Below are 25,502 nucleotides of genomic sequence, written 5' to 3'. Positions count from 1 at the left end.
ATATCTGTTTTAAAACTGTATTATTAATATGTTTATGAGTTTATATCATTATTATTGATGATAAAACGGTATCTTTAATTATATTAAAATGAATAATATTTTTTATTATTATATAGGCTAAAAAAAAAAAGAAAAAGAAAAATGTATATGTATTTATTTATATGCGTGTTATTATCATTATTATTATTATTATTATTATTTTTTTTTTTTTGCGGAAAAAAAGCTTTTATTTTTCAATGAACTTACAACAGAGACAAATAACTATATCTTATATCATTGTATAAATTTTTTAAAAAAAAAAAAAAAATAGAGAAATAAAACAAAGTTATATTCAAAGAACTTCTGATGATCTCTAATTCTATAAGATCAAGAAATAAACATTTGATTGTTAAAATAATAAAAGCCAATGCTAGAAATTTTACATGTAATAATAATCAACTGTTGCTAAGACATCATGCCCAGTCCCATTTAAGAAAATTAAATCAACAAAAATCTTCCAACAAACTGGAAAGTGATCCTATTTCCCAAAATACTAGTATCGATACCGAGCATTTTGTAGAAAAAGATTTATTAGAAAGAGGGTTCTCCAAAGTTAATGTACCAGAATCATTGAGTAAAACTTATCTGGATTATTTACAGGTTAATAACACTGCATTTAAAAAATCATCCAAAAACCTAAATGTCTTGAAAGAAAAGATGAAGCAGCTTTCTGGACCTACTAAAACTCCACGTCCTGAAAATGAAAATGAAAATGAAAATGACCAGCAAAAATATATAAGCATTATTAACTCTATTTTCCATTATCTTGTTAACGAGTCATATTTAGAAATCACCAGATTCAATACTTTGGGTCCTGAGAAAATATCTCAAATTGTTGAATCAGATGATTTTGTTAAAACTGCCAAGTTTGCTGCTTTGCAGAATAATGAAATGGATGAACAACTATTATTTGACCGACTAAAATACGATCTTTTCAAAGATACCGGGAACCCAGGTAAGCTCCAATCCACCACAGAAAATTATTGGAAAATGACTAAAAATCTTTTTAACGTTTTGGAATTGATAGATAGAGATCAAAAAAATGTAGCACTATATGAATCTTTTAAACTCGAAGAGTTTGTATCAATTTTTGAGTTTTGTAAAAAAATACCTGTCAAAAGTTTAAAATTGAAAGGGCTATGCATATCCGGTAATTTAATATATAGAAATAACCCAAAATTAAGAATGGATCCTATTAATGAATCGTTTTATATTGAAAGTTTAATGAATTATGGTTCTGCCAAAAAGGCAATTCTATTAGTAAGAAACAGTACGGAAAGAATACACCAGCGTTGGTGGAATGAAGTTGGATTAATGTGTTATTTATCCACTAATCAATTAAAGAAATTTAAAAAAATGTTTAAAGAAACAATAAATAAATTCGGTGATGATTATATAGATATTAGAATTTTGAAAAAAGCCATTTGGAAAAATTTGTCATTTTGCAACAATATCCAAGAAGCTAATTATTATTGCGATCTCTTTATTAAAATTGTGGAACGGTATGGCTGTGAAGAATATAACCCAGAACAACAAATTATGCAAAATACTACATCCATTTTCTTTCGATCTCAAGAAGAGGGCAATCTTTTTTTAAATAGACCCATTAAACCAACTGACAAAGACTTTTATAGTGTGATAAGCTCATTTTTAAGCAATGGCCAATACCAAAGAGCTAAACAACTTCTAACCCTTTTGACTAAAAAAATGAATAACACTATTAAAGAGAAAAACAACTTTCTAATCACATCTACCGCGCTTTATTTGGCTACTAATGTTAATGAGCTTTTAAAACATACGGAACCTAATTCTAACAGATTTGACCAACACTTTACCAAGCATTATCTTCACAACATTAAATATCTCCAAGAGGTGCATCTAAATTCATTTAATTCTATTTTTTTAAAAAACTTGATCAAATTATCCAAAAACTCAAAATATAATGATTTAATTGTTAAATTTATCATGGACAATTTACTCAAGGATAATATTATGGATCAACCGTATAAAATCAGAGCAATAATAAGAGTTTTACTAAATGATAAAAAGATTACTTTGGCCAAGCAAATTTTAGAGGCAACTGAAAAATTATCAAAAAACGATGATCCTACAATTACAATTTATTACTCGGAATTTGTTATGTATTATGCCAGTGAGATTGGTAATCTTTTGAAATCAAAACATGTTACTCGTAAAAGAACAGTTACTATCAGCAACAAAAATAAAATCTGCGACAAAGATCTTTTTGAAAAATACAAAAACGAAGTTGAGTTGGTGCTTATGAAACATATTGAAGACCAAGATATTCCTGTATCTGCTGAATTTTTGAGTGCATCATTGAAATACTATATTATTTCAGATCAGTTAGGTAAAAGCATTGATTTAGTTAATGACATAGCCATTCAAGGCTTAAATTTGTATGCTGAAGATGAATTTGAAAGGACAAGCAGCGAATTAGAAAGTAATCCTGCTTTATATTACTCAATATTATGTGTCTATTACAGATATTATTATTCTCTAAAATATGACACTTATTATAAATACTCAATCAAAAAATTTCCTAATAAAAATAGCCTTGTTAATTGCATTATTAAAATACCATTAGAAGACATTTTACACAAATTTTTAATAAAAAGAAATATTCTGCCCAATGATGCGGTTATAGGTAAAATTATTCAGACTCTAGTGGTAAAAGATGACTATAATATGCTTTTGTTGTTTTTGAACCTCCTAGATCAAAAATTGGGAGTCACAGTATTGAACCAAAAAAACATTAGCGTTATATTGGATGCGTTAAAGCAATCCTATGTTTACGATGAAAGAGGTAAGATATTAGAAAAGGAAAAGAATAAAGATAATTCAACAGATTTGATATTTATACATAAAGATAGCTATTTGAAAGCATTGAAAATAGTCAAGGATAAAATTAAGAGAGGTGATATAATGTCCAAATTGGCAGATGCATCGTCATCGGGCGGCATCACTATCCAGATGTTAAATGAAATAGTTGTTGAGTATTTATATTATAAAGGCAGGGGAAACAATTCTTCATTTAATATCAATAACAAACAGAACTTAAGGGAAATTTTCCACAGATTTGGCTTTGATTCGACTAAAATTTTAGCAGTTATTGATCAGTATACTAATTGCTAGATGATGTACCTTTTTTCACCCCCTCAAACAAAAAAAAAAAAAAAAAAAGTGGATTTTGATGTACTGTTGATTTTTGATAAAATATTGCATGTTATAATTCATTATCTTGTATATACATTAGGCATTTTATATAAATAGATAGATTATTTTTTGCTTAATCTTAAAAATTTTGACATTTTTTTTTGTATATCATGTTTATTCTTAGCAATATCCTTCTTATTATTATTGTTGTTGTTGTTGTTGTTGTTAGGCTCCTTAGTATCGCCAATAATTGGTTCGGCATGTTGCGCATTTTTTCCAAGTAAAGGCACATTAGAGGTTTTTGTATCTTCATGCTTTGAGTAACCATTATTATTATCTTGAATATTCAAGGATTTAACTTCAATATCAGATTTAAAATAGGGCCCTGATGACTTAGATAATAAAACAACCATGGTTTTGGATTCAAATTTCAAATCGTCAACTAATTTCAAGTTAAAATCATCAGGGATCTTTGTATATGGATGCGATAAATACAATTCAAATTCTAATTCAAAAGATAATAAAGTTTTACGTACAAATTCATATAATTCATGTGCACTTTCATCCGGTTTAAAAAAAGAACTTAAGAATGATCTATCAGGAAATCTAACTCTAACTTCGCAAGTGGTGATTTTTTTTACTGAGTTCTTTAAATCATGGGAAGTTCTATTACTGTTAGCCATCTTGTTTAGCATTTTTTGGTATTTTTTAACATCGTCCACATCCAAAGTATAGTCCATTGCATTATCATTTTCCTCAATAATTTTTGAAATTTCAACTTGCGGATGTTCAGAAGGTTCATACAAAACAGGTTGATGCAATTGTACCATATTTTTTTCTTCCTTGCCCTTTTCCTGTACAACATGTTTTTTTTCTATTTTATTATGCTTATTGTCTATAGTATTAGTAGTAGCATTGGGTGTTGGGTCCCTGATATTATTAGTGGTGGCGTTGATTGTCGTGTCCTCAGTTTTATTATCTTTCCCAATAATAGACAAACGAATCATCATATCTTCCATAACATTGATATCTTCAAAAGTAGTCATATTAGTTATATCATTCTTTTCAAATACTTTGTTGAAAACTTGCAATTTAAAATTTTCCTTGTGCAATAGATCATTATCTATATGTTTTATTAAAACATCTAAAACTTTTTCATTTTTATTTGTCTTTAAAATTTTGGTTTTAGTAGAATTATTGGCACCACCACCAATGCTAGTTGTTATGATTTGAAATTTCAACTTGAAAAAAGTGTTATAATCACCATTCTTTGTTGATGGTTTTTCAACCTTATGTAAAAGTAGTTTACAACCTTGTGGCAAATTTAAATATCTCAAGGGAATATTCAAATCCAAAGGTTTAACGTTATCTTTCTGTTGTTGTGTTGATAAAGCCCATTCCTCTTGGTCTCCTTTGATCGAGGATGACAATTTGAAATGGTTCAAAGTTTGTCTTAAGACATCATTTAATGTGGATCCTGGAGTAATAGTAGGTTTAAATGTCCTAAATTGGTATTCAACGCTAATTGACATTTCCGTTTGTCTTTTAAGTTGTTGTTTAATTGGTTATATAGTAAGGTTTTTTCATCAAGTAATTGTATTAAAAAAAAAATTTTATAACATATTTAATATGGGGGGTTCTATTTACATCTCAGCCTTTAAATATATAAAAGTTTGATCTAAGAAACGACCAAAGTAAAGATTTATTAATTAAAAGAAAATAACACCGTGGTGGCGGTTGCTAATGAGTGGGGGGAAATCTCCGATAACAAATGTACGTGTACAATCCATAATCCGTAAATTTAGTCTTCGGACTTTGTCTATAATATGTGTATCTTTGTATTACTAATTGATAAATAAAAGCTTACTTTACAGCCATCTGCTGTCATATTTTGCATATTTTGCCACTTTTTGTAAAAAGTTATTCCTTCCCTTCCCTTCTTTTTTTTTTTTTTTTTTTTTTGTCTCTAATTTGTTACGCAAGATTAAAAAGAAGAATAGACATTTAAACATTTAAAACAGAATAAATGGGCAAAGTTCTAGAGGTAAAGTAAAATTAAAAAAAAAAAATGTCAGCAGGATCCGCCACTACAGTTAATAATCCACCACAGCAACAGCCTACCAGCAACAGCAAGCTTCAGGTCGAAGACTTAGAAAATTATGGTTACAAATCAGCATTTAAAACTTGGAGGAATCTGAAACCACCTGTTAAACTAGAAGAGCGTATACTATCTTTTCTTTCTTTCTATCCACCCAATAAATCCAAAAATTCGTTTAAAAAGGCACAGATTTTAGATGTGCCAATAGATGAAAATTTCAACCAATTGACTGGTAAGCAAGGCAAAAACAATTATATTCATGAATTTTATATTGAGAACACTTTGCCTCGGATACAGTCCGACAAAGCAGAAATGAACGGAGAAGACGTTGTAATGGTTCATGGGTATGGTGCTGCTTTAGGTTTGTTTCTTTTTAATTTTGAACAACTAAGTAATTTGCCCGGTATCAAACTGCACGCTTTGGACTTACTGGGTTTTGGTTTATCTTCAAGACCACCCTTTCCTAAAAAGGAGAATTCTAGAAGTTGGTACACATTTTGGAATTCGGGCAAAGGCAAAGGCAAAGAGGATTCTTTACAACAAGGCTCTATCTTACCTACTATGAAGGATGTGGATAATGCAGAATCCTTTTTTATTGATAGTCTAGAAGCATGGAGAAGGGAAAGAAATGTCAATAAATTTATTTTGGTTGGTCATTCACTTGGTGGTTATTTAAGTTGTTGTTATGCTCTAAAATATCCGCAACATGTTTCAAAATTAGTTTTAATAAGTCCTGTTGGCGTAGAAACCTCTATGTTTGATTTAACCAGAAATGACAATAATAATAATAGTAATAGTAAGACTGTTAAGATATTAGGTCCTGATGTTAAGCAAGAGATTGATATTGATACTGATAAGCCAGCTAATACTGACAAAATAGCTCAAGGAGGTGAGAACACCAGGGCGTCATCTTCATTCCATGTTCCCGATTCTAATGGCCATGTGGAAAAAATACCCAATGTTCCCAAAGTCTTGGATTTTATTTGGAAACAGGAAATATCGCCATTCACACTATTAAGATGTATGGGTCCAATAGGTCCCCTAGTTTCGGGCAGATGGTCATTTCGTAGATTTGACCATTTAGGTGACCCAGATAAAGTTATGGCTATGCATGAGTATACATATGGCACTTTTAGGTTAAATGGGAGTGGTGAATATGCTTTAACTAGATTATTGGGGCCCGGTGCATTAGCTTATCACCCTCTATTAAGCAGGGTGCCAGGAAAAATACAATGTCCATCATTGTGGATATATGGTGATCATGATTGGATGAGTAAAGAAGCTGGTGAAATTATAGTAAATAAAATCAATGCAAGTCCTCAAAATAGTGATAGTGATAATACTAGAGCTGAGTTTAAAATTGTTAAAAACGCAGGTCATCACGTTTATTTGGATAATCCAACAGATTTTGATAGTTTATTATCTACATTTTTAGGGTATTGAGAATATATATATATAAGCTTGTAGTGTTATAATGTACGTAAATCTACTTTTATTACTCCTCTTTTGATTATGCTTTGTTTTATTTTAATACATATATGGTACATCTAACAATGTTTGTTTTTCTCTTGCAAGAAAAAAAAATAAATAAATAAATAGAAAAAAAAAAAAAAAAAAGGAAACCCCCATTTTTCGGAACTTTTGATTTCCTGAAATATTGAAACTCAGCTTATGCTGCAAAAAAAAGGAATGAGGAATAAACATAATATTTGAAAATAAAAATAGATAAATAAATAACTAAAAATAGAATTGGCAGTAATAAATGTTAGATCCAGCGATTCGCTTGAGAAAAAACATCATTGATGGTAATCTACTTATAGTTAAAAGATTGTTAAGAAGATTTCCTGATTTGCTAGAAAACATAGATAGTGAAAACGGATGGTCTTCTCTCCATTACGCAGCGTTTCATGGGAGATATTTAGTTTGTGTTCATTTAATACAGTTAGGACACGATAGTCAAGAGATTTTAAAGACTTTTAAGGGGAACACAGCGGTTCATTTATCTATTGTTAATGGAGATGAACAAAATACACATTTATTATTACAAAGATTTCCTTCATGCATTGATATGAAGGGCGATCACGGTTGGACACCAGTTCATTTAGCATGTAGATATAATTATCATAAATGTTTGGAATTGTTAATTAATGTTGGTGCAAGTCTTGACATTAGAGATGATGTTAATGGTGATTTTCCATTACATGTAGCTGTTAAATATGGAAGTTTGGAATGTACTAAGTTACTAATTGAACAAGGTGCAAATGATAAACTATACAATGATTTAAGTTGGAAGCCAAGTGATGTGGTTTATAGTTTTGAGTTTTTGAAAAGTTATCAAAAGCTATTAAAAGAATACAAAAATATGATGACTTTAAATGTGCATAACAAGCAGCAATTACAGAATAATATTGATGAAGATAACAACACTGGTATTACAATTAATATGGCCAACAGCACTGATAATACCATCAACAACAACAACAACAACAACAATAATAATAATATACTGTTGCCACCACCATCTAGTACATTTTCTATGAAAGGGGAAATTAATTCACCTGCAAGCAACGGGAGTCTATTATATTCTCCAATTAGTTTAGTTTCTAATCGTGCCAATAATAACATCAGCAAGAGCAACAATTTTAGACTAACTACCCCATTAGCGCTGCAGAAACCTACATTTGATACAAATTTGAATTTTGCTGTTACTCCTATAAATACAACCTTTAATATTGTTCCTGTTTCGGGAGCTGAAGGATCCAATTTATTGAGTTCCCCTCAAGCGATTATAAACAACGGTACTCCAAATGGAATATCCGGGGCTGTTATATCGAACGGTAGTATTAATAGTGGCAATTTTAAAAAATATGATTTATCCGTGGCAACATTGCCTTTATTAAGAACTAATCAAACTAAATCCGATTCCAATACACGATTATCTATTTCTTCAGTACCACCGAATGACGCTGACGAGTCTCATCTTAATACTCGTATTAATAACTCGCGTCGAAAATTTTCTTCATCAACGACTTCCTCCAAAAGTATGGATTTCCAGAATATGACGACTCTTCCGTCAAATAACGAACAACACAACACTAGTATTGATAACAATAATGTCAGTCAAATACATCTAGCTGTAAATGATCAACAACAAAACTATACACATGAAATTAATACTTATAATACCACCCATGGTACCTATACACCTGATATTTCTGTTTCTGAAGATGCTTATAAATTTAAGAAACCATCTTTACTAAATATACCCATCAATAGAATTAGAAGAACAACAACATCTTCATCCGAATAAACTTTTAGAAGAACATGATATTAAAACACGTGGTTGATAATGATTGCGTCTCTGTATTATTTATTTAAAATACATGTCATAATGAAGTTTACACCCGGGATTAAATTTTTGTTTACAATTTAAGCATTTATAATCCGAAGTTACATATTCCTGGAAGGTAAATTCTTTACGGCAATTTCCACATATTATTAGATTCACTTTGTTGTCAAGTCTGTTATATTTTTCCACTTTGTGATTACATAATTCTTGATGACACGTATAACAACTATAATATGTGTTGGGACAGCATTTGAATTTTAAAGCTATGATATCTAAATCACCATGCCAATGGATACATCTACTTTTTTCATCTACTAATTTACCTGATATTAATTTGGACATTGCTGAGTTCGATAGAAGGGAATATATTACATCAATTCACGACAAACAAGCTTTTATTTTTTTTTTTTTTTTTTTTTTTTTTTTTTAAATAGTAAAAGCAATATAATTGTAAGTTATGCGGAGCTCTTCCACAACCTGTATACCGATAGCCTCGGAATAACAAGAGAAAAAAAGAAAGAGAAAAAAGAAAGAGAAAAAAATAAGCTATATACATATCGATTATGTAAGCAAATATTATATAATAAATAAATAGAATATAATAATTATAAATAAATAATAAAGATGGTCATGAAATCAATTGAATTAAATATAATGGAGAGAGGGAAAAAAATCAATAATAAAAGGTTAAATAAAATTTTTTTCTTTTTTTTTTTTCTTTTTACATATCAACCCGTAATATTATTAACTTACAATTTAGATTGTTTGACAAAGTTAATACCCTTTTCAATGTTCTTCTTCAAAGTTTCCTTAGCCTTGGCCAATAATTCTTCTTCTTCAGCAGAAATTTCACCAATTGGGTTAACCTTTGCAGCACCTTCTGGTCCGAAAGTAATTGGAGAAGAGAAAAAGTCAATACCTTCACTCTTGTACAATGGAGAATAGACATAACTTGGAGAAATGACATCCTTCTCGCCATCCAAACCAGATAAAACAAAGTTGGCAAAAGTGGCACCAGCTTGGGCCATTGACAAAGTGGCAGAACCAGCACCGTTCTTAGCTTTAACGACTTCGTCACCACCAAATTGGATTCTGTGAATCAAAGCATCTCTCTTTTCCTTTGGCAATAATTTATGAGTAGTTTGAGAGATCAATGGAATAATGGTAATACCTGAATGACCACCAACGACTGGAACCTTTTCTTGGGTTGGATTAGTACCGGCAACTTCAGAAATAAATCTGGAAGCTCTGATTGTATCTAGAGTGGTAACACCGAAAAGTTTTTTTGGATCGAAAACACCCTTTTCCTTTAAAACTTCAGCAACAATTGGAACAGTAGAATTCACTGGGTTAGAAATGACACAAATCTTAGCCTTTGGAGCAGCATCAGCAATAGATTTGGCCAAGTCACGAACAATACCGGCATTGATAGAAAACAAGTCATCTCTGGTCATACCTGGTTTTCTTGGAACACCGGCTGGGATTAAAATAACGTCAGTACCGGTCAATGCATTTTTCAAACCATCGGCTTGATCTGGACCAAAACCTTTGACGGTAGAATTGGTTGGAATGTGGCTCAAATCAGTAGCAACACCATGTGCACCTTTGATATCGTATAATCTCAAATCAGTAACTTTGTGATTCAATTTCAATAATAGAGATAATGGTTGACCAATACCACCACCAGCACCGATAACAGTAACTTTGTATGGGTTAGCAGCAGTAGAGGAAAAAGCACGTCTAGCAATAGATCTGGAAAACATTGTTTTTATGTTTTTTTTTTTTTTTTAAATTATCAGTTGGTTGAGAAATGGGATATTTGGAACTTTAGAAAAAGAGAATTATCCTTGGTTTTTTTCCATCTTTTTGGAAATAGAAAAAAAAGAAAGAAAAAAAAGATTAATTGTGTAGGTAAATTATAAGATCAAAGCAGAGATGTATTTTGAAAATTAAGAAAATTAAAAGAGAAAAGTAAGTACATGGAATAGATTTAATTGATTAGATCGTTCTTTTATGATTGTATATATATACATTTTAGTTTTGAATGATTTGTTCAAAAAAAAGGAAAAAGGAAAAAGGAAAAAGGAAAAAGGGAAAAAAAAAACTAAATTTTAATATGAAATGGTCGAAAAATAAAATAAAAGGTATAATAGTTTATCAATGTATTGTTTTGATTTGCTTTATCCGGAAGCGACAAATGATTGAAAATATTCGAGTTAGCTTGCTTTTCTTGTAATATTTAGCTAATTAAAAATGAAAAAAAAAAAAAAAAAAAAAAAAAAAGGGGCAAGAAAGAGAAAGAAAGAGAAAGAACAAGAAGAGAAGACAAAAAGAGAAAGAATACAAAGAGACACGCGGCCAATAACAAAGCATGGGGCAAAAGGAAAATAAGATTTTAATAGGCTGAACACGAAAAAGTGTGACAAATTTCTAAAATAATTTAATTTTTTTTTTTTAAAAATCACGCATATTAAAATCATCCTTCTTTTAACACCCACACATTAAAAAAAACCTTTTGTGATATTCCCTTCTCACGCTCATGTCATTATTTACGACCATCTAATACAAATTAATTGTTTCGGATCCGATTTCGGTTATACTCACTAATTTATAAACAAATTAAATTAAACAATGCTTTACTAACAAAACTTATTTATCTTTTTCCTCTTTTTTTTTTTTTTTATATTGTCATTGTTGAAGATGACCCTAAATATAACCCTAATTGTGACCTAGTTATTGGCAACACTTTACAACGCACTTTAACCTGTTTTCCATCTTCCTCTTTTTGTAATTTATCATATGCTTGGAATCTATGACATCCACCGAAAGCAAAATAATTATTCTTGTTATTTTCTCTCAAACACAAAACATCTATTGGCGGTAATTCTCCATTCAAGTTCTGTGCTTCTTCTAAACTGCATGTCTTACTCTCTTTCGGAGTACCCTTCAATGTAGACACCATAGCATCTATTTTATCGTAATCTAGAACAGGTGGTATTGGTCTTTTTATATCAGATAAAGGAATATATTGAATATTGTGAATATTTCTCGATTGAATTGACATTGTTGCCAGTAAATTTATGGGTAAATATTGTCTTTTTTGTTTCTTTTTATTTTATTTTTTTGATTTCTATTTAGTTGTCAATCATAATAATATCTTACACACACACATATATATATATATATATATATTGATAAATTCAAAAATAAAATTTCATCTTTCTAAACAATTTTTTATTTTTAATTATCAATTTTTTTTTTTTTTTTTTTTTTTTTTTGCGAGGGGGCGGCTTAATAATCAAATATTTGTTCTGGAATTTTTTTTTTTTTTTTTTTTTTTTTTTTTTTTTTTATTACAAATACACACACACCTTGATGCCAATCCCGATAAAGAAAATGATATTCTTTGAAGAATAGCCGTATACTTTCATTCTTTTGACGATAATCCCTTCATAAATTATAATTACTAATACAAAAGCCATTTCATAACAATCCACTTTTTTTTAAATTTTGTTGAATTATTAAATCTGTGACTGCACTTAATATAAATTTCATGCTTTGCTTGTCCGTAGCACATGTTCTATGAATGTATATAGGTTTGTTAGTCCTATTCAAGCTTAAAAATAACTTTTCAAAATACTTCAATCCAGCATCCACGTCATTCACACGTCCTTGATAGTTAGGAAAATGTTTTCTTATTGGTGATCTTTTAATCTTTTCCTGGAATAAATCTACTTTATTCATAAATAGTACAAATGGAGTATTGATAAACCATTTACTGTTACATAACGTGTCAAATAACATCAAAGCTTCATGCATTCTATTAACTCTTTCGTCTTCAAATAACATTTGATCATATTCACTAACCGCAACAACAAATAGTACACATGTAATCTTATCAAAACAGTGAATCCATTTTCTTCTTTCGGAACGCTGGCCACCAGCATCTAGTACTTTAAAATTTGTGGAATTGATGTTAAAATTGGTTTCCGTTATACCTGTTGTTTTAATACGACCTTTTAAAATATCTTCGTCTGTGCAAATGTAATCTGGTTGAGAAAATCTTTCAATATTATCAAAATAATAATTGGCTGAGCCTTCTAATTGAAATTCGTTGGAACGCATAAAGCATTGTTGTATGCCCTTATCTTTCTTCCATAATTGTTTGATAGAATACGCAATTTGATCTATTTGTATTTGTTGTTGATGATTGTCCAAGTTGTTAAATAAAGTTTGGTTTTTTGAACTTTTAACAAACAAATCATCATCCTCGTTGTTATTATTGTTATTGCTATGCATTCCTTCTAATATTACCTGATACTTTTTATCGCTGTTTTCCTCATTTTCTTTATCATAAATCCCATTGCCGGTGTCCAAGCTCAATGATTCCTTTTGTCCCGTACTTTCAGCGCGTCTCTTTTTAATACTACGCTCACTATATTTTAAAACATAGTCATTTAAAAAATTGGATCCACCAGCTGCATTGGTGTCAATCAAATCTAATGGCTTTACTTTTAATAGTAGCCGTTTGCATTGGAACAATTCGCGATACCCATGAGGATCATCACAATCCAATGGAATTCCCAATTTTCTAGCTTCTATTATCAACATCTTCATGCTTTGTATGGCATCAGCTCTTATCACATTTACGTATTGCAATCTTTCTTGGTGATTAAACCCACCTAAATGCAATAATTTTAGTTGTTTTAAAACGGTACTTTTACCGCTTTCTCCTGCTCCTAATAATAACAATTTGACTTCTTTTCTATCCTTTTTTTGATTATTTTTTAATGTTTGTTCAATTAAATCGTTGGCCTTTTTATTTTCCAAAAAAGGATCGGTTGGCTCATTATTTTGATAATATTTATCGTGATTTTCTGTAGTATTTGCTGAGGTACTAAGTATACAACCCATTCTAACTTTATTATTATTAGTATTATTAGTATTATTATTATTATTATTATTATTATGGCAAAGTATAAAACAAAATAAAATGTTAATAGTTTTTTTACCGAAATACTTATTCTAAGACCTATTTTATGTTATATATATATATATATATATATATATGTGTGTAAAAGAAAAATGCTATTTCCATTCATAAAATCAAGTTGGAATGAATAAACATCGTTTGTTCTATATAATTAAAAAAATTTTCCAGCAAAACATTCCCAAAAGCCTGTACAGTTATATTTTGTTGGAGTTTGTTCTCAATTCTAAGTATACAAGTTTTTGAGGTTAATACAGGATTGTTTTTAAATTTAAACTTTAATTTTTATTTTCTTTTAAAAAAAAAAAAAAAAAAAAAAAAGAAAATAAAAAAAGAAAACTTTTTGAGGTATAATATTTTTCTTAGTCGTAAATGTATTGTTATTATCTTGCTACATCGAAGAACGTATTATACCAAGATATATATATATGTGACATTTAAAAAAGAAAAGGTTGATGTAATTTTTAACATGGTCTTTTACTTACTTTGGAATAAAAAAAATATAAAAACAATATTGATAAATATATTTATAATGACAAGATTTTAACAAATAATGTTCTTATGCAATGTAAAAATAAATATAATAAACTTTTATTAATGTTGTTTAATTTCTTTTGGTTTGTTGATAGCTTGCAATTTCGTGATTCTTTAGAAATAGTTTTCATATACTAAACTTTTGCCACTCGGAACTTCGTATTTTGCGCATTTACGGACTTTATATTTATCTTGAAGTAGAAAAAGTGAAAAGTTTTAGGAGAGCGAGGGAAGAGACAAGTTTAGGATGTTTCGGTGTATTAAAGGAACCAAAAAAAAAAAAAAAAAAAAAAAATTTAATATAATTAATCTATTCCCCCCTCATATAACACCTAAATAAAATCATCGAACATAACGAAAATATTATAATGAGTACACCTTCTAAAAATACCAGTCCAGAAGCTGATTCTGCTGCCTCTTGTCCAGTTGCCCCTGAAGCTAGAAACAAATGGATGGATGCATTGTGGGGTCCTACACCAAAACCAACTTCTTCAGCGGTAAATAACGTCAACGATTCCATAAGAGCTTTACCCCCTAACCACCCAAATGTCGAAAATTCTAAAGGTGAAGAAGAATCTAAATGCCCAGTTAACCATGAAGCTCGCCAAGTTTGGCTAAAAAATTCACAATCTCCAAAGGATGCTACCGTTCCAAACACTACCACACAAGATATCGAATGCTCTAGTACAGACCTACCTGAAGTGCTTGAGTATAAAACCAATGTTAACTTATCAGAAGAACGTGAAATCAGTTCTATACCAAGAACTGGGAAACATGATAACTGGATTTATCCATCTCAAAAACAATTTTATGAGGCAATGCTGAGAAAAAATTGGAAGCCAAATACTGACGATATGAAGACAGTCATCCCAATTCACAATAATATTAATGAACGTGTCTGGAATTTTATTCAAATGTGGGAAAAAAACCAAGGCGGTGATAAATGTGGTGGTATTGAGTTAACCAGTTTTAAAGGTGATGCTAAAAAATTAACCCCTAGAGCCTGGATTAGGAGCTCTATTTTGGGATATTCAAAACCTTTTGATAGACACGATTGGACTGTTAATAGATGTGGTAAAGAAATTGATTATGTTATTGATTTTTATAATGAAGAAGATAGGCTTGGTAACCCAGAAATTTTTTTGGATGTTAGACCTAAATTAAATAGTTTTGAGGGTATTAAAATGAGATTATACAAGGCTTTTGGTCTGGATTAAATAACTCTCTTCCATTCCATAGTGTCAAATTACTTATTCCAGACACCTTTCTTTTACATGTAAATATATATATATAAACTAGTATTCAGTTTTCAATTAACCTTATTGTGTAAATATATGGGTCAACACTTTTGAAGTTTTAACATTTACGAAAAGGAAAAGGAAAAAAAAGAAAAAACCTATTTACATTAAGCTAATCTTATAACAAAATATATACAGTTGGCAATATTTAGGGAAAACAAAAAAAAAAAAAAAAAGAGGGAGAGAGAAAAAAAAAATAGATAGACAATTAATCGTACAGATCAAAGAAATATATGTTTTAAAGGAAAAGAATTTTTTTTTTTTTTTTTTGGAAATTGCTCTTTCTTATGCCATAAAAATATAGACCTTTCTAATCTGAGTAACTTGGTCCAGTAAAATAAATTTATCTTCTTCTTTCTTTGTTTTTTTTTGAAATATTTGTTACATTATCTTATTCCTTACATTTTCCAGGTCATTTCAATTATAATCTACCACCTGGAGTAAAGTTTTGGCCTGCTTTTTGCATATTTTCACCAACTTTAACATTAGTTTCGAAATATTTGGCAACACATCTATCTATGCAGTTACCTTCAGTTTTAGTCAAATCACCATCTGAGTAATTAGTATCAATACATTTCTTGTGACAATTACCAATCAATTTGTTAAACATATCGGTAACCAAATCTAATTCAGCTTCAGCAGCTTGGATTTTTTGAGTAGAGGAAAGTTGTGGAGCACCGCCACCGAAACCTAAAAATGACATTTTATTTGTTGTTGTTTGTGTATGTGTGTATTTAGTTTGCCTCTATAAGTAAATGTTGACTAGTTTCTAATAAAGTAAAAAGAAAAAAAAAAAGAAAAGAAAAGAAAAGAAAGAAAAGACATGAATTTTCAAATTTTTTTTCTTTCGTTTTCCTATATTAACATACACGCTTTGAAATTTCCTAACTTATTTTTACTCGAAAAAAAAAAAAAAAAAAAAAAAAAAAAAAACTACTATTACCCGGCTTATTTTGAAATTAATATCAAGAAAAGAAAAAATTGGCCAATGAAACAAAATTCTCACCAATGTAAATATTTAATACATAGCAGTCTCGTAACCGGTTGTAAGGTTATAAAAATGCAGATATGCAAGCACATTTACTTTCATCATTTAGGTGTTACATTTATATAATAAAACAATTATCATCCTTATAAGTACTTAATTATCTATAATAACAACTGGGTCATCATCGGAATCGTCATCATTTTCATCTTCCGAATCATCATCTTCTGAATCGTCATCTTCTGAATCATCATCCTCTGAATCATCATCCTCTTCTGAATCATCATCTCCTTCTTCTTCTTCTTCTGAATCGTCATTATTTTCTGCCTCTTCATCCCTGCTTTCTTCTAAACTACTTTTGTTTTGAAGCAGTACTTTCTTTCTTAATTCATTTCCATCTTCTTCCTCTTTTCCAATTCTAATATTCTTATCATCTTGCATTTGGCCAGTTTGTATTTTATTTCCAGCATTCAGTTTCTGACATTCCGTACTTTTTCCATTAATATTATTTTTATCATTATAACTACTATTGCTGGTAACACTATCTTTTCTTTCCCCTTCCGCCACTAATTCGGTATTTCTATTCATATTATTAATTAAGTTCAGACTGGATATACTATCAGTACGTTTAGTTAGGCCATGGTCACCATTATTATTATTTTCTGTAATAAAATTATTGTTAGGTGTACCTATCTCAGTGCCTCTTATGAGTTTTAATCTTCGAACTACAATTTCAACAATATCAGTCCATTCTCTCATCCCACCCATACCTATGTCACCACAAACTAGCACCTTCTCTACCGGCTTCAACACCTCCACATGTGGGAAATCTTCCTGTAATAATTTTAGATGTTTTTTAGTCATTGGATTAATATACATAAAGGTATTCATGGCCGGCGCCACATATATTGGAACATTGCTATTCCATTCTCTGACTATACAAGTTAATAAATTGTCGCAAATACCATTAGAAATCTTGGCCAAAGTGTTTGCACTTAATGGAACAATAAGAAAAATATCCGCCCATTTTCTTAGTTCTGTATGAAAAATAGGGTCTCCAATTTTTTTAAAACCAAACCATTCATCTTCATCTGTCCATATTTTCACGTTGCTACTAATCTTAGCCCCCTTTAAAAACCTTTCTGCAGATTTTGTCAAAATTAATTGAATCGATACTTTTTCCGGGGTATATTTCTTAAAAAATTTGTTAATAATCAGTGGAATTTTAATGGTGGCTACCGAGCCTGTTGCACCTATTAAAATATGTATCTTCGCATCATCCACTTTTTTCTGAAAGAAATCAGTAAACGGTAAATGAGGCGTGTTTGGATCACCAATGATTGTTTTTGAGGCACTACTATTGGTATTATTGCCGCTGGGTTTCTGCTTCAGTTCTTGTGAATGTGAAACTATTTTCCCCCCTTCTTTTTTATTAGTGTTGTCCTTGCTAGGTACGGTAAAATCGCCTGGCATCTGAAACATAGAATTCTTTCTATTAGTATCATTGTTATCTTTAGAATCATCTATAGAAATTTGTGGGCTTGCAGGTAAAAGAGTTTTCGACAAGCTGGCATTGTTGTTTTTGGTTCCTTTAGGGGAAGGTGTTTTAGATAATACAAATAAAGCTCCATTGGTGCTCTTCCTTGTGTTATTATAACCAATATCGCTGTACGTTGAGGTATTTCCAGCGGCAGTGCTATCACTCATTGCAATATCTTGTTGCTTCGTCGAAAACAGCTTAGACAAATTGTGAGAGGATGGACTACGATTAGCGGATGATAATGAAGTGACAGAATTAGGTGTATTACTGGTAATAGAAAAGGAACTATTTGCACTTGATCCTGCCATAGGTATGGTGGAAATAGAGCCTCTATGATGAGTTAATTTTTTTACACTATTTTCGTCTAAACTAAATTGAACGGCAGTTAAGGGAGTCTTTAGTTCAGAAGACGATGTGCTAGTGGCTGAAATAAATTCCGCAGGGGTCACTGTGAGTATGTTGGTGGGCGTGATGCCATTGGGGAGAGAAGCCTTCGTGTTGTTATCATTGGATGCTGTTCTAACTTTTAAACATGGATGTGATATATTATTGACTATGTTCTTATTATTTCCACTATTTTTAATATTGTTATTATTAAAATGATATATGCTGGAGGTGGAAGAAGTACTTGAATTACTTGTCACACTGTTTGAAGAAACGGACCTAACGTTAGTGTTTAAGTTATTGTTGTTATCTTTTGAAATGCCGCCACTCAGATCAACTATATTGACACCACTCTTTTTTCTCATTGCATTTCCGTTTGTTAAAATAGAGACTGGTTTAATTTCACTTAAATTGTTTTGCTTGATAGTATCATTGTATGAGTTAGGAGTAGTTTCTTTTTTTTTGGCCGGTATTTTGGTGGTAGTAGTATCAGTTTGCTTTTTAATCATCTGATATTTTTGCGCTGTAGGGTGTTTTGTATAATTTTGTTCAAAGTGTTACCAATAATACAATAAAAACGGTATCAGTTATTTGTTCGTTTGTTACGTTTCTACTTTTTTTTTTTATTATTATTAGATATATAGCTTCTTGTTACTTGTTTATTAATATTTTATTTTCCCCTTCTATGATTTACTATATATATTATTACTTTATAGTTCTATTTGTATTTATAAATATAGAAGAATATATTTTTAAGTTGGTAAAGAACGTTGTTAAGATAGAATCCAAAAAAAAAAAAAAGGAAAAGAGAAGGGAAAAAGAAAAAGAAAAAGAAATAAAAAAAATAAAAAAATGGCGGTAGTGGTGGTGGTGGTGATGATGGTGATGGTTCTGATGGTGATGATGACGAAGTTGTTTAATGTTTGTTGTTTATTATTTTTTTTAAGCCTTTTAATTTTTTTTTTTTTTTCCTTTTTTCCAAAATAAAAAATTATCTTTTCTTTTTTTTTTCTTTTTTTCTTTCTTGGTAATAAAATAAAATAAAAAAGAAAAAAGAAGAAGAAGAAAAAGGTACGCATTTTTTTTTTTAATTTTATTTTTCAATTTGATTGCACTTTTAAAAGTGACCGTTTACTTGTCATAGACAACACCGCACGGGGGAAAGGTCACAAATTATTGTTGTTGCTGTTATTTTTATTGGATGAAATAAATTAAACTCGGTCCGGGTTACAAAAAAATATAAATGCATCACATCAGACTCTTCGTACTAAGTGATTTCAAGATCACCATATAATACTAGTAAAAAAAAAAAAAGAGAAAAAAAAAAAATAGATCATTTTGACTTAATAAAAGACATTCCTTTCTATTTAAAATTAAATATTACATCCTAATTACAAAGTATCTTTTATTCTTTTTCTTTTTTTGTATTAATTCATTTATTAAAATACCATCTTGGCATTAGTACTGTCAAGTAACTCGTTTTGCTCCTTTTGATTCTAAAAATGATTTAGAATTACTGTCCGCATTACACTTACTAATATTTTCCAAGTCAATACATTCTTCAATTTTAGTGGTTGTTTCCAAATTACTTAGTAAACCACACTCCTGTAATTTAATAGATATATCCGTATTCATACCTGAGTCATCACTTTTAGTAAGTGAAATATCACACACAACAAACTCATTTGTCGACATTGCGTCTCTCTTTTCTTCCTCTTCCAATTCCTCTCTTTCATCATCCGCATAATAATCGGTTTCTTGCAAATACAGAGTTGTGTCAGTAATAACAATCCCTTTATTAGTATCAATTCTAGTATTAGCTTGTTGGGTTCCCGCATAAGAATTTGCAATATTGTAGTTAGGTCCTAAATCCATCCTACCTAAAAACCACTCATCTACTAATAAATTACTATTGTTTCCATTGTCATTATTATAACTTTCTCGTTGTCCATATAAAAACCTTACTAAATTTTCATTTTGTTCTTTAGCATAATCTGACAAAAAGTTTGCACCATTATTTTCTAGATCGCTACCATTTTTATATCTATTACTAGTGCCTGTAAAATTATGGCGTCTAGTAGATAATGTGGTAAAAATTTTTCTTAATGATAACTTATTTTTATTTAGATTATCTATACCTGTATATTGTTCTTGTTCTTGTTCTTGTCTTTTCTTTTCAATGCTTAGTACTCTTTGTGAATATCTATTAGAATCCATATCTTTTAAACATCTATTCACATTAGCAGAGTTTCCCATGTAGAGTTGTGTTAATGTCAAATTACCGCTATCATTGGCACTATTTTTATCGTTTTTATTACTATTGGAGGTTTTAATAAGACTATTGTTGGTTCTATATTCATATATACTGGGGCAGATTGAAAAATTATCATTATCATAATTATTATAATCTGAAGCTTCTTCATTTCTATCTTCATTGTTGTCGTTACTATTGATATTATCATCATTCGCCTTTGTAATATGGTTTCTATTTGAAAAAAATTTAGTGAATAACTTATTTGCGGATAATATCTTTAAACTCTCTTTAAAACTAGTATTTTCATTCCCTGCTATTAATTTTACGTCCAGCAATATGTCGGAAGTATTGTTGTTGTTGTTGTTGTTGTCGTTGTTGTTCTTGTTGGTAAGTTTTTTGCTCTTCAAACAATAATAAGTAGTATGCTCATCTCTTTTGTATTGTCTTCTTCTACTCGTTAAAGCTTTTTTAAAAGTTTTGTAGTGAGAAGGTTTGACATGGTTCTTTTCTTTTTCTACGCAACTAATCCCACTATTTTGAGACGAATCTTTGAAAGTAGTCTCAGAATATATTTGATTTTGATGCCAGGAGCATATTCGTTCTATTTTGTTATAATTTTTCATTATATCTGATATTAGCAATTTTTTTATGTTTTTATTAATAGATATATTACCTTATTGAACTTGTCTTTTTTTTTAAATATATATATATGTATAGATAGATATTTTAAGATGTACAAATTAATTCATTGATGCATCTTATGTATAATTATTTTAATTTAGTACTGGCTATAATGTAAAATAAATTAAAAAAAAAAAAAAAAAAAAAAAAAATCGCACTGACACAAACTTATCTGACGCGTCGCATTTTTAATATATATATATATATTTTTTTTTCAGGAAATATCACCATGACTAATACCTAGCTGAACAATCATATAAATATTTAAAAACGAAATAAATATCCACACCACAAAAGAACAGATAGTAGTTAGCCAATTATTAGACATATCCCAATATTCACCTTCGTCTAGTTCATCACCACCTTCTAGTGACATATTTGTTGATGTGTTTTCGGATGGTACTTTAACTCTCATTATAGATTTTTTGCAAGTAAAAAAAATTAGAGGTGCACTTAAAAAGGGTAGCAAAATAGATAAAACCACTTGCGATGCATTCAAGGCTTTGTTTAAGGCATCCTTACCAATACACAAAGAAACTACTAAGCATGGAATAATAGCAATTGAACGTGTTACTATTCTTCTTTTCCAAGGCTTGATTTTCCAATTCAAATGTCCTTCACTAACAATTTGACCAGCCATGGTGCAAACAATCCCCGCAGATTGCCCACTGAATAAAAGGGCCACCATTAAAATCTTACCTGCAGCAGGTGCTAACGAAGTAGTTAATAAATCATAAATAGTGTACAAGTCTGCATCTGCAGCAGAGGGACTGCCATATAGTATAGCACCGGATATAACCAATATAGCACTGTTGATAAAAAGAGCAAAGGTACAAAGTGTTACCACTAATTCTACAATGGAATATTTCAAAGCATACTGTATTGCCTTTTTTGTTGGCCTATAATTAAAATAAGCTTCTGATTCAACAACATCTTTATCAACCTTTTTTTCGCCATCGTTCCCTTCATTTGGCATTGAATAATTTCCTTTTTGCACATCGTATTCTAGTAGCCTAGGTTGAACCAATGCAGAACCCAAAAATAAGGAGTGTGGCATAACTGTAGCACCTAAAATACCAACTGCTTGAACAATACCATTATTTTCTATCATTTGATGAGATGGAACATAACCACGTAATATTTTTGCCACAGTGTAAGCATTATTATTTTTTGGAAGAAAAGCTAATTCAATACACAAACAAATACAAACACCAAATACCAAAACAGCAACCACGTACTCAAATAGTCTAACAAATCTCATACCACTCCCTGGTTTATAGGCCATTAAGACAAATAGTACATCAATGATTGTAATTATAACACCAGCAGGTAATGGAATATGCATTAAAATATTTAAAGATATGGCTGTACCAATAACTTCTGCCACATCAGTCGCAATAATTGCACATTCAGCAAAAAAATACAGTAAGATATTTAACCAGTTTGGTAGAAATTGTTTGCAGGCTCTACTCAAGTCTAGTCCCGTTACAGAACCTAATTTAATACATAGCGACTGCAAAAGACAAGCAAAGGCTAACGATAATAGAATAACAAATAACAATGAGAATTGATTGGTAGCACCAGCTGAAATAGCAGTGGAGTAATTACCTGGATCCATATATGCAACACTAACCATTAACCCTGGGCCAATGAATTTGGCATACTTCATTACAATTAATTTTGCTCTTGTAAAAAAACCAGGGCGACCATTGAAATGATTGTCGTTACTAGGCTGGACACCGCTGTTATTACCGTTGCTGCTTCCAAGGTTTCCATCAGCAGATACCTCTGTTGTCTTAGTAGAAACATTATTCTTAAGTTTTCCCCATAAAGTATCTAACTTTGGTGGCTGGGGATTTGATGCCGAAGATTGGAATATCATGTATTAATAGTGTTTGCAAGACTTTTTTTTTCTTTTTTCCTCTTTCTCTAGAAAAAAAAAAAAATAAAATTCGTAAAGAGATATAAGAATTGAAGACGATGACAAAAACGAAAGAGCTTTAAACAAATTGGAATAAAATGTGTTTGGATTATAAGCAAAATGTATTTATATAAAAAAGAATGAACTATTTTTCTTTTTTTAGTTGGATTATAAAACGAAGCGTTTGTTTTTAAAAGAAAAAAGTTAATAATTTTTGTATTTCTATTTTTAGATTTTATTTTTACTAGATTTTTTTTTTTTTTTTTTTTGGTATTTGTTTTAATTTCAAGCGTTGGTTGAATGTACTGATAAATACCAAAACTGTCCCCTTGTTTTTCTTATATTTTACACAGCGTACAGAAAAATACTCCCTTTTCCTTTTGCATTTCACTCTAAGCAAATTTGCTCAGTGTTTTTTTTTTACTTTTTTGCTAGATTTACAGAGTGTTTTACCGTTCTCTTTTTCCGTTTTATATCAACCTATTTTAACTGTCTAATTGTGACAGTTCATTTTATTATTAAAAACAATCCCTTCCTGCGCTTAACCACTTCACCAATCAACTAAACCAAATGAGAAATTAATATTTATGTATTTACTCATAATCATCTTTGGAATTTCATGAATAGGAAACAAAGTGCAGAAATCTCTTACTCTTTAAATATCTACTACTTCCTTTTCAGAGCATAAAATTAAAAAAGATTTTCCCTTATAAAAATTGCACCAAAATGTATAATTTAAAATCATCAATGTCATTTATTATTATTACCAGTTTTTAAACTTTCCTGCTTCTTTTTCTTTGTCGTCAGTGTCATGTAGTTGAACCGAGTTATTAGTTATGTTTGTCCATTTTTAACTATATATAACTTAAGTGTATCATTTTCTATATTTTCAAGAGAAAAAAAAAAAAGAAAAAAAAAAAGAAAAAAAAAAAGAAAAAAAAAAGAAAAAAAAAAAATCACTAAACAAAAATGCATCAAAAGAACATTTTGTTTGTTACATCCTTATTATTAGCATTCTTCTTACAAGCGTGTTTGGCAAATGGTATAGTAGACATCAGTCAGCCTAATATTACAATTGCTGCTGAAAACAACGATGATGATCTATATGTAGATAACCCGGTAAAGTCTTTTTTTTTGGCCATTTCCATGATTATTGTCTCTGAAATTGGTGACAAAACATTTATAATTGCAGTTTTAATGGCTATGCGTAACTCGAAATGGACTGTTTTTTTTGGATCTGCATCTTCTTTGGTTATCATGACTATTTTGTCTGGCATCTTAGGTCATTCTATAACAACACTGATTTCAGAAAAACCAGTTACTTTACTTGGTGCGTTATGTTTCTTTTTGTTTGGTTATGCAACCTTAAAGGAAGCTTTACAAATGTCAAGTAGTACTGGTGTTGAAGAAACCATGGCTGAAGTTAAGGAAGAAATGTCCGTTAAAAATTTAAACAAAGCTTTAAATAACGCAGAGAAGGGTGGTGATGCACGTAAATCTGGTATTAATAGCTCCCGTTCTTATTCGTTTAATAATGTTATCAGAAGATTTACAAAGTTTTTATCATACATGTTCTCTCCAATTTTTTTACAAGTTTTCGTTATGGTATTTTTGGGTGAAATCGGCGATCGTTCTCAAATTAGTATTATTATTATGGGATTTACTGACAAATATTGGCTTTGTATATTAGCTGCTTGTATTGGAAACATATTATGTTCCAGTATAGCTGTCATTGGTGGCAGCCTATTGGCTTCCAAGGTTAGCATGAAAACTGTTTCTTTAATTGGTGCAAGTGTTTTCTTTTTATTCGGTTTTGTCTATATAATCCATTTCCTTAGATTTTAGAATCGTTTTCATTGAAAAAAAGCCATTCCTTTTAGCTATATATCAATCGTTTCAGTAATATGTTTTTCCCGCCAGTAAAGTAGGTAACTGCATATGGAATGGAAACGAAAGACAAAAATGGTCGATGTATAATGAATTATAATGATTTTATAACAAGGAATTGCGTCATATATTCTTGGGTGTAATTACTATTTAAAAAAAAAACATTTATTTTTTATTTGTCCTTTTATTATTATATAATATTTTAAAATGTCCAAACATGTATATACTTAATGGCTCTAAATTTTAAAGCTTTTTTTTTTTTTTCTTTTTTTTTTTTTCTTTTTTTTTCTATGATTTTTTATCTATGATTTTTTATCCTTTATTATTCCTACCATCCACTCCAAAAATGATCAAGTAGTACACTTAAA

General features: G+C 30.0%; 14 protein-coding genes across 14 annotated transcripts; 5 read left to right on the top strand and 9 right to left on the bottom strand.

The window, feature by feature from the left end:
- Positions 1-345: 345 nt before the first annotated feature.
- Positions 346-3,192, top strand: SOV1 (Sov1p; the record flags this gene model as incomplete). Its single annotated transcript, XM_046077700.1, has 1 exon — positions 346-3,192. One exon carries the CDS (start codon positions 346-348, stop codon positions 3,190-3,192), a length of 2,847 nt encoding a protein of 948 aa, XP_045934069.1.
- A 143-nt stretch (positions 3,193-3,335) lies between these two features.
- UBX4 (Ubx4p) lies at positions 3,336-4,745 on the bottom strand (the record flags this gene model as incomplete). The annotated part of the gene is made up of 1 exon (XM_046077699.1): positions 3,336-4,745. The coding sequence occupies one exon, from the start codon at positions 4,743-4,745 to the stop codon at positions 3,336-3,338; it is 1,410 nt and encodes a 469-aa protein (XP_045934068.1).
- A 536-nt stretch (positions 4,746-5,281) lies between these two features.
- SCDLUD_003102 (uncharacterized protein) lies at positions 5,282-6,754 on the top strand (the record flags this gene model as incomplete). Its single annotated transcript, XM_046077698.1, has 1 exon — positions 5,282-6,754. The coding sequence occupies one exon, from the start codon at positions 5,282-5,284 to the stop codon at positions 6,752-6,754; it is 1,473 nt and encodes a 490-aa protein (XP_045934067.1).
- Positions 6,755-7,073: 319 nt separating this feature from the next.
- On the top strand, positions 7,074-8,621 carry AVO2 (Avo2p; the record flags this gene model as incomplete). The annotated part of the gene is made up of 1 exon (XM_046077697.1): positions 7,074-8,621. The coding sequence occupies one exon, from the start codon at positions 7,074-7,076 to the stop codon at positions 8,619-8,621; it is 1,548 nt and encodes a 515-aa protein (XP_045934066.1).
- Positions 8,622-8,681: 60 nt separating this feature from the next.
- Positions 8,682-9,002, bottom strand: HOT13 (Hot13p; the record flags this gene model as incomplete). The annotated part of the gene is made up of 1 exon (XM_046081433.1): positions 8,682-9,002. One exon carries the CDS (start codon positions 9,000-9,002, stop codon positions 8,682-8,684), a length of 321 nt encoding a protein of 106 aa, XP_045934065.1.
- Positions 9,003-9,409: 407 nt separating this feature from the next.
- Positions 9,410-10,423, bottom strand: MDH1 (malate dehydrogenase MDH1; the record flags this gene model as incomplete). The annotated part of the gene is made up of 1 exon (XM_046077696.1): positions 9,410-10,423. The coding sequence occupies one exon, from the start codon at positions 10,421-10,423 to the stop codon at positions 9,410-9,412; it is 1,014 nt and encodes a 337-aa protein (XP_045934064.1).
- A 917-nt stretch (positions 10,424-11,340) lies between these two features.
- SRX1 (sulfiredoxin) lies at positions 11,341-11,724 on the bottom strand (the record flags this gene model as incomplete). The annotated part of the gene is made up of 1 exon (XM_046077695.1): positions 11,341-11,724. The coding sequence occupies one exon, from the start codon at positions 11,722-11,724 to the stop codon at positions 11,341-11,343; it is 384 nt and encodes a 127-aa protein (XP_045934063.1).
- Positions 11,725-12,143: 419 nt separating this feature from the next.
- GPA1 (guanine nucleotide-binding protein subunit alpha) lies at positions 12,144-13,574 on the bottom strand (the record flags this gene model as incomplete). The annotated part of the gene is made up of 1 exon (XM_046077694.1): positions 12,144-13,574. The coding sequence occupies one exon, from the start codon at positions 13,572-13,574 to the stop codon at positions 12,144-12,146; it is 1,431 nt and encodes a 476-aa protein (XP_045934062.1).
- A 978-nt stretch (positions 13,575-14,552) lies between these two features.
- On the top strand, positions 14,553-15,401 carry CYT2 (cytochrome c1 heme lyase CYT2; the record flags this gene model as incomplete). Its single annotated transcript, XM_046077693.1, has 1 exon — positions 14,553-15,401. One exon carries the CDS (start codon positions 14,553-14,555, stop codon positions 15,399-15,401), a length of 849 nt encoding a protein of 282 aa, XP_045934061.1.
- A 502-nt stretch (positions 15,402-15,903) lies between these two features.
- Positions 15,904-16,185, bottom strand: TIM10 (protein transporter TIM10; the record flags this gene model as incomplete). The annotated part of the gene is made up of 1 exon (XM_046077692.1): positions 15,904-16,185. One exon carries the CDS (start codon positions 16,183-16,185, stop codon positions 15,904-15,906), a length of 282 nt encoding a protein of 93 aa, XP_045934060.1.
- A 438-nt stretch (positions 16,186-16,623) lies between these two features.
- Positions 16,624-18,900, bottom strand: CAB3 (phosphopantothenoylcysteine decarboxylase complex subunit CAB3; the record flags this gene model as incomplete). The annotated part of the gene is made up of 1 exon (XM_046077691.1): positions 16,624-18,900. The coding sequence occupies one exon, from the start codon at positions 18,898-18,900 to the stop codon at positions 16,624-16,626; it is 2,277 nt and encodes a 758-aa protein (XP_045934059.1).
- A 958-nt stretch (positions 18,901-19,858) lies between these two features.
- On the bottom strand, positions 19,859-21,268 carry SCDLUD_003093 (uncharacterized protein; the record flags this gene model as incomplete). Its single annotated transcript, XM_046076658.1, has 1 exon — positions 19,859-21,268. The coding sequence occupies one exon, from the start codon at positions 21,266-21,268 to the stop codon at positions 19,859-19,861; it is 1,410 nt and encodes a 469-aa protein (XP_045934058.1).
- Positions 21,269-21,540: 272 nt separating this feature from the next.
- On the bottom strand, positions 21,541-23,208 carry SCDLUD_003092 (NRAMP family metal ion transporter; the record flags this gene model as incomplete). Its single annotated transcript, XM_046077690.1, has 1 exon — positions 21,541-23,208. The coding sequence occupies one exon, from the start codon at positions 23,206-23,208 to the stop codon at positions 21,541-21,543; it is 1,668 nt and encodes a 555-aa protein (XP_045934057.1).
- Positions 23,209-24,216: 1,008 nt separating this feature from the next.
- On the top strand, positions 24,217-25,092 carry SCDLUD_003091 (TMEM165/GDT1 family protein; the record flags this gene model as incomplete). The annotated part of the gene is made up of 1 exon (XM_046077689.1): positions 24,217-25,092. One exon carries the CDS (start codon positions 24,217-24,219, stop codon positions 25,090-25,092), a length of 876 nt encoding a protein of 291 aa, XP_045934056.1.
- Between the last annotated feature and the right edge of the window lie 410 nt (positions 25,093-25,502).

The sequence above is a fragment of the Saccharomycodes ludwigii genome, chromosome IV (assembly GCF_020623625.1).
Source record: "Saccharomycodes ludwigii strain NBRC 1722 chromosome IV, whole genome shotgun sequence".
NCBI classification, from domain to species: domain Eukaryota; kingdom Fungi; phylum Ascomycota; class Saccharomycetes; order Saccharomycodales; family Saccharomycodaceae; genus Saccharomycodes; species Saccharomycodes ludwigii.
This window is presented reverse-complemented; position numbering and strand designations above follow the sequence as displayed.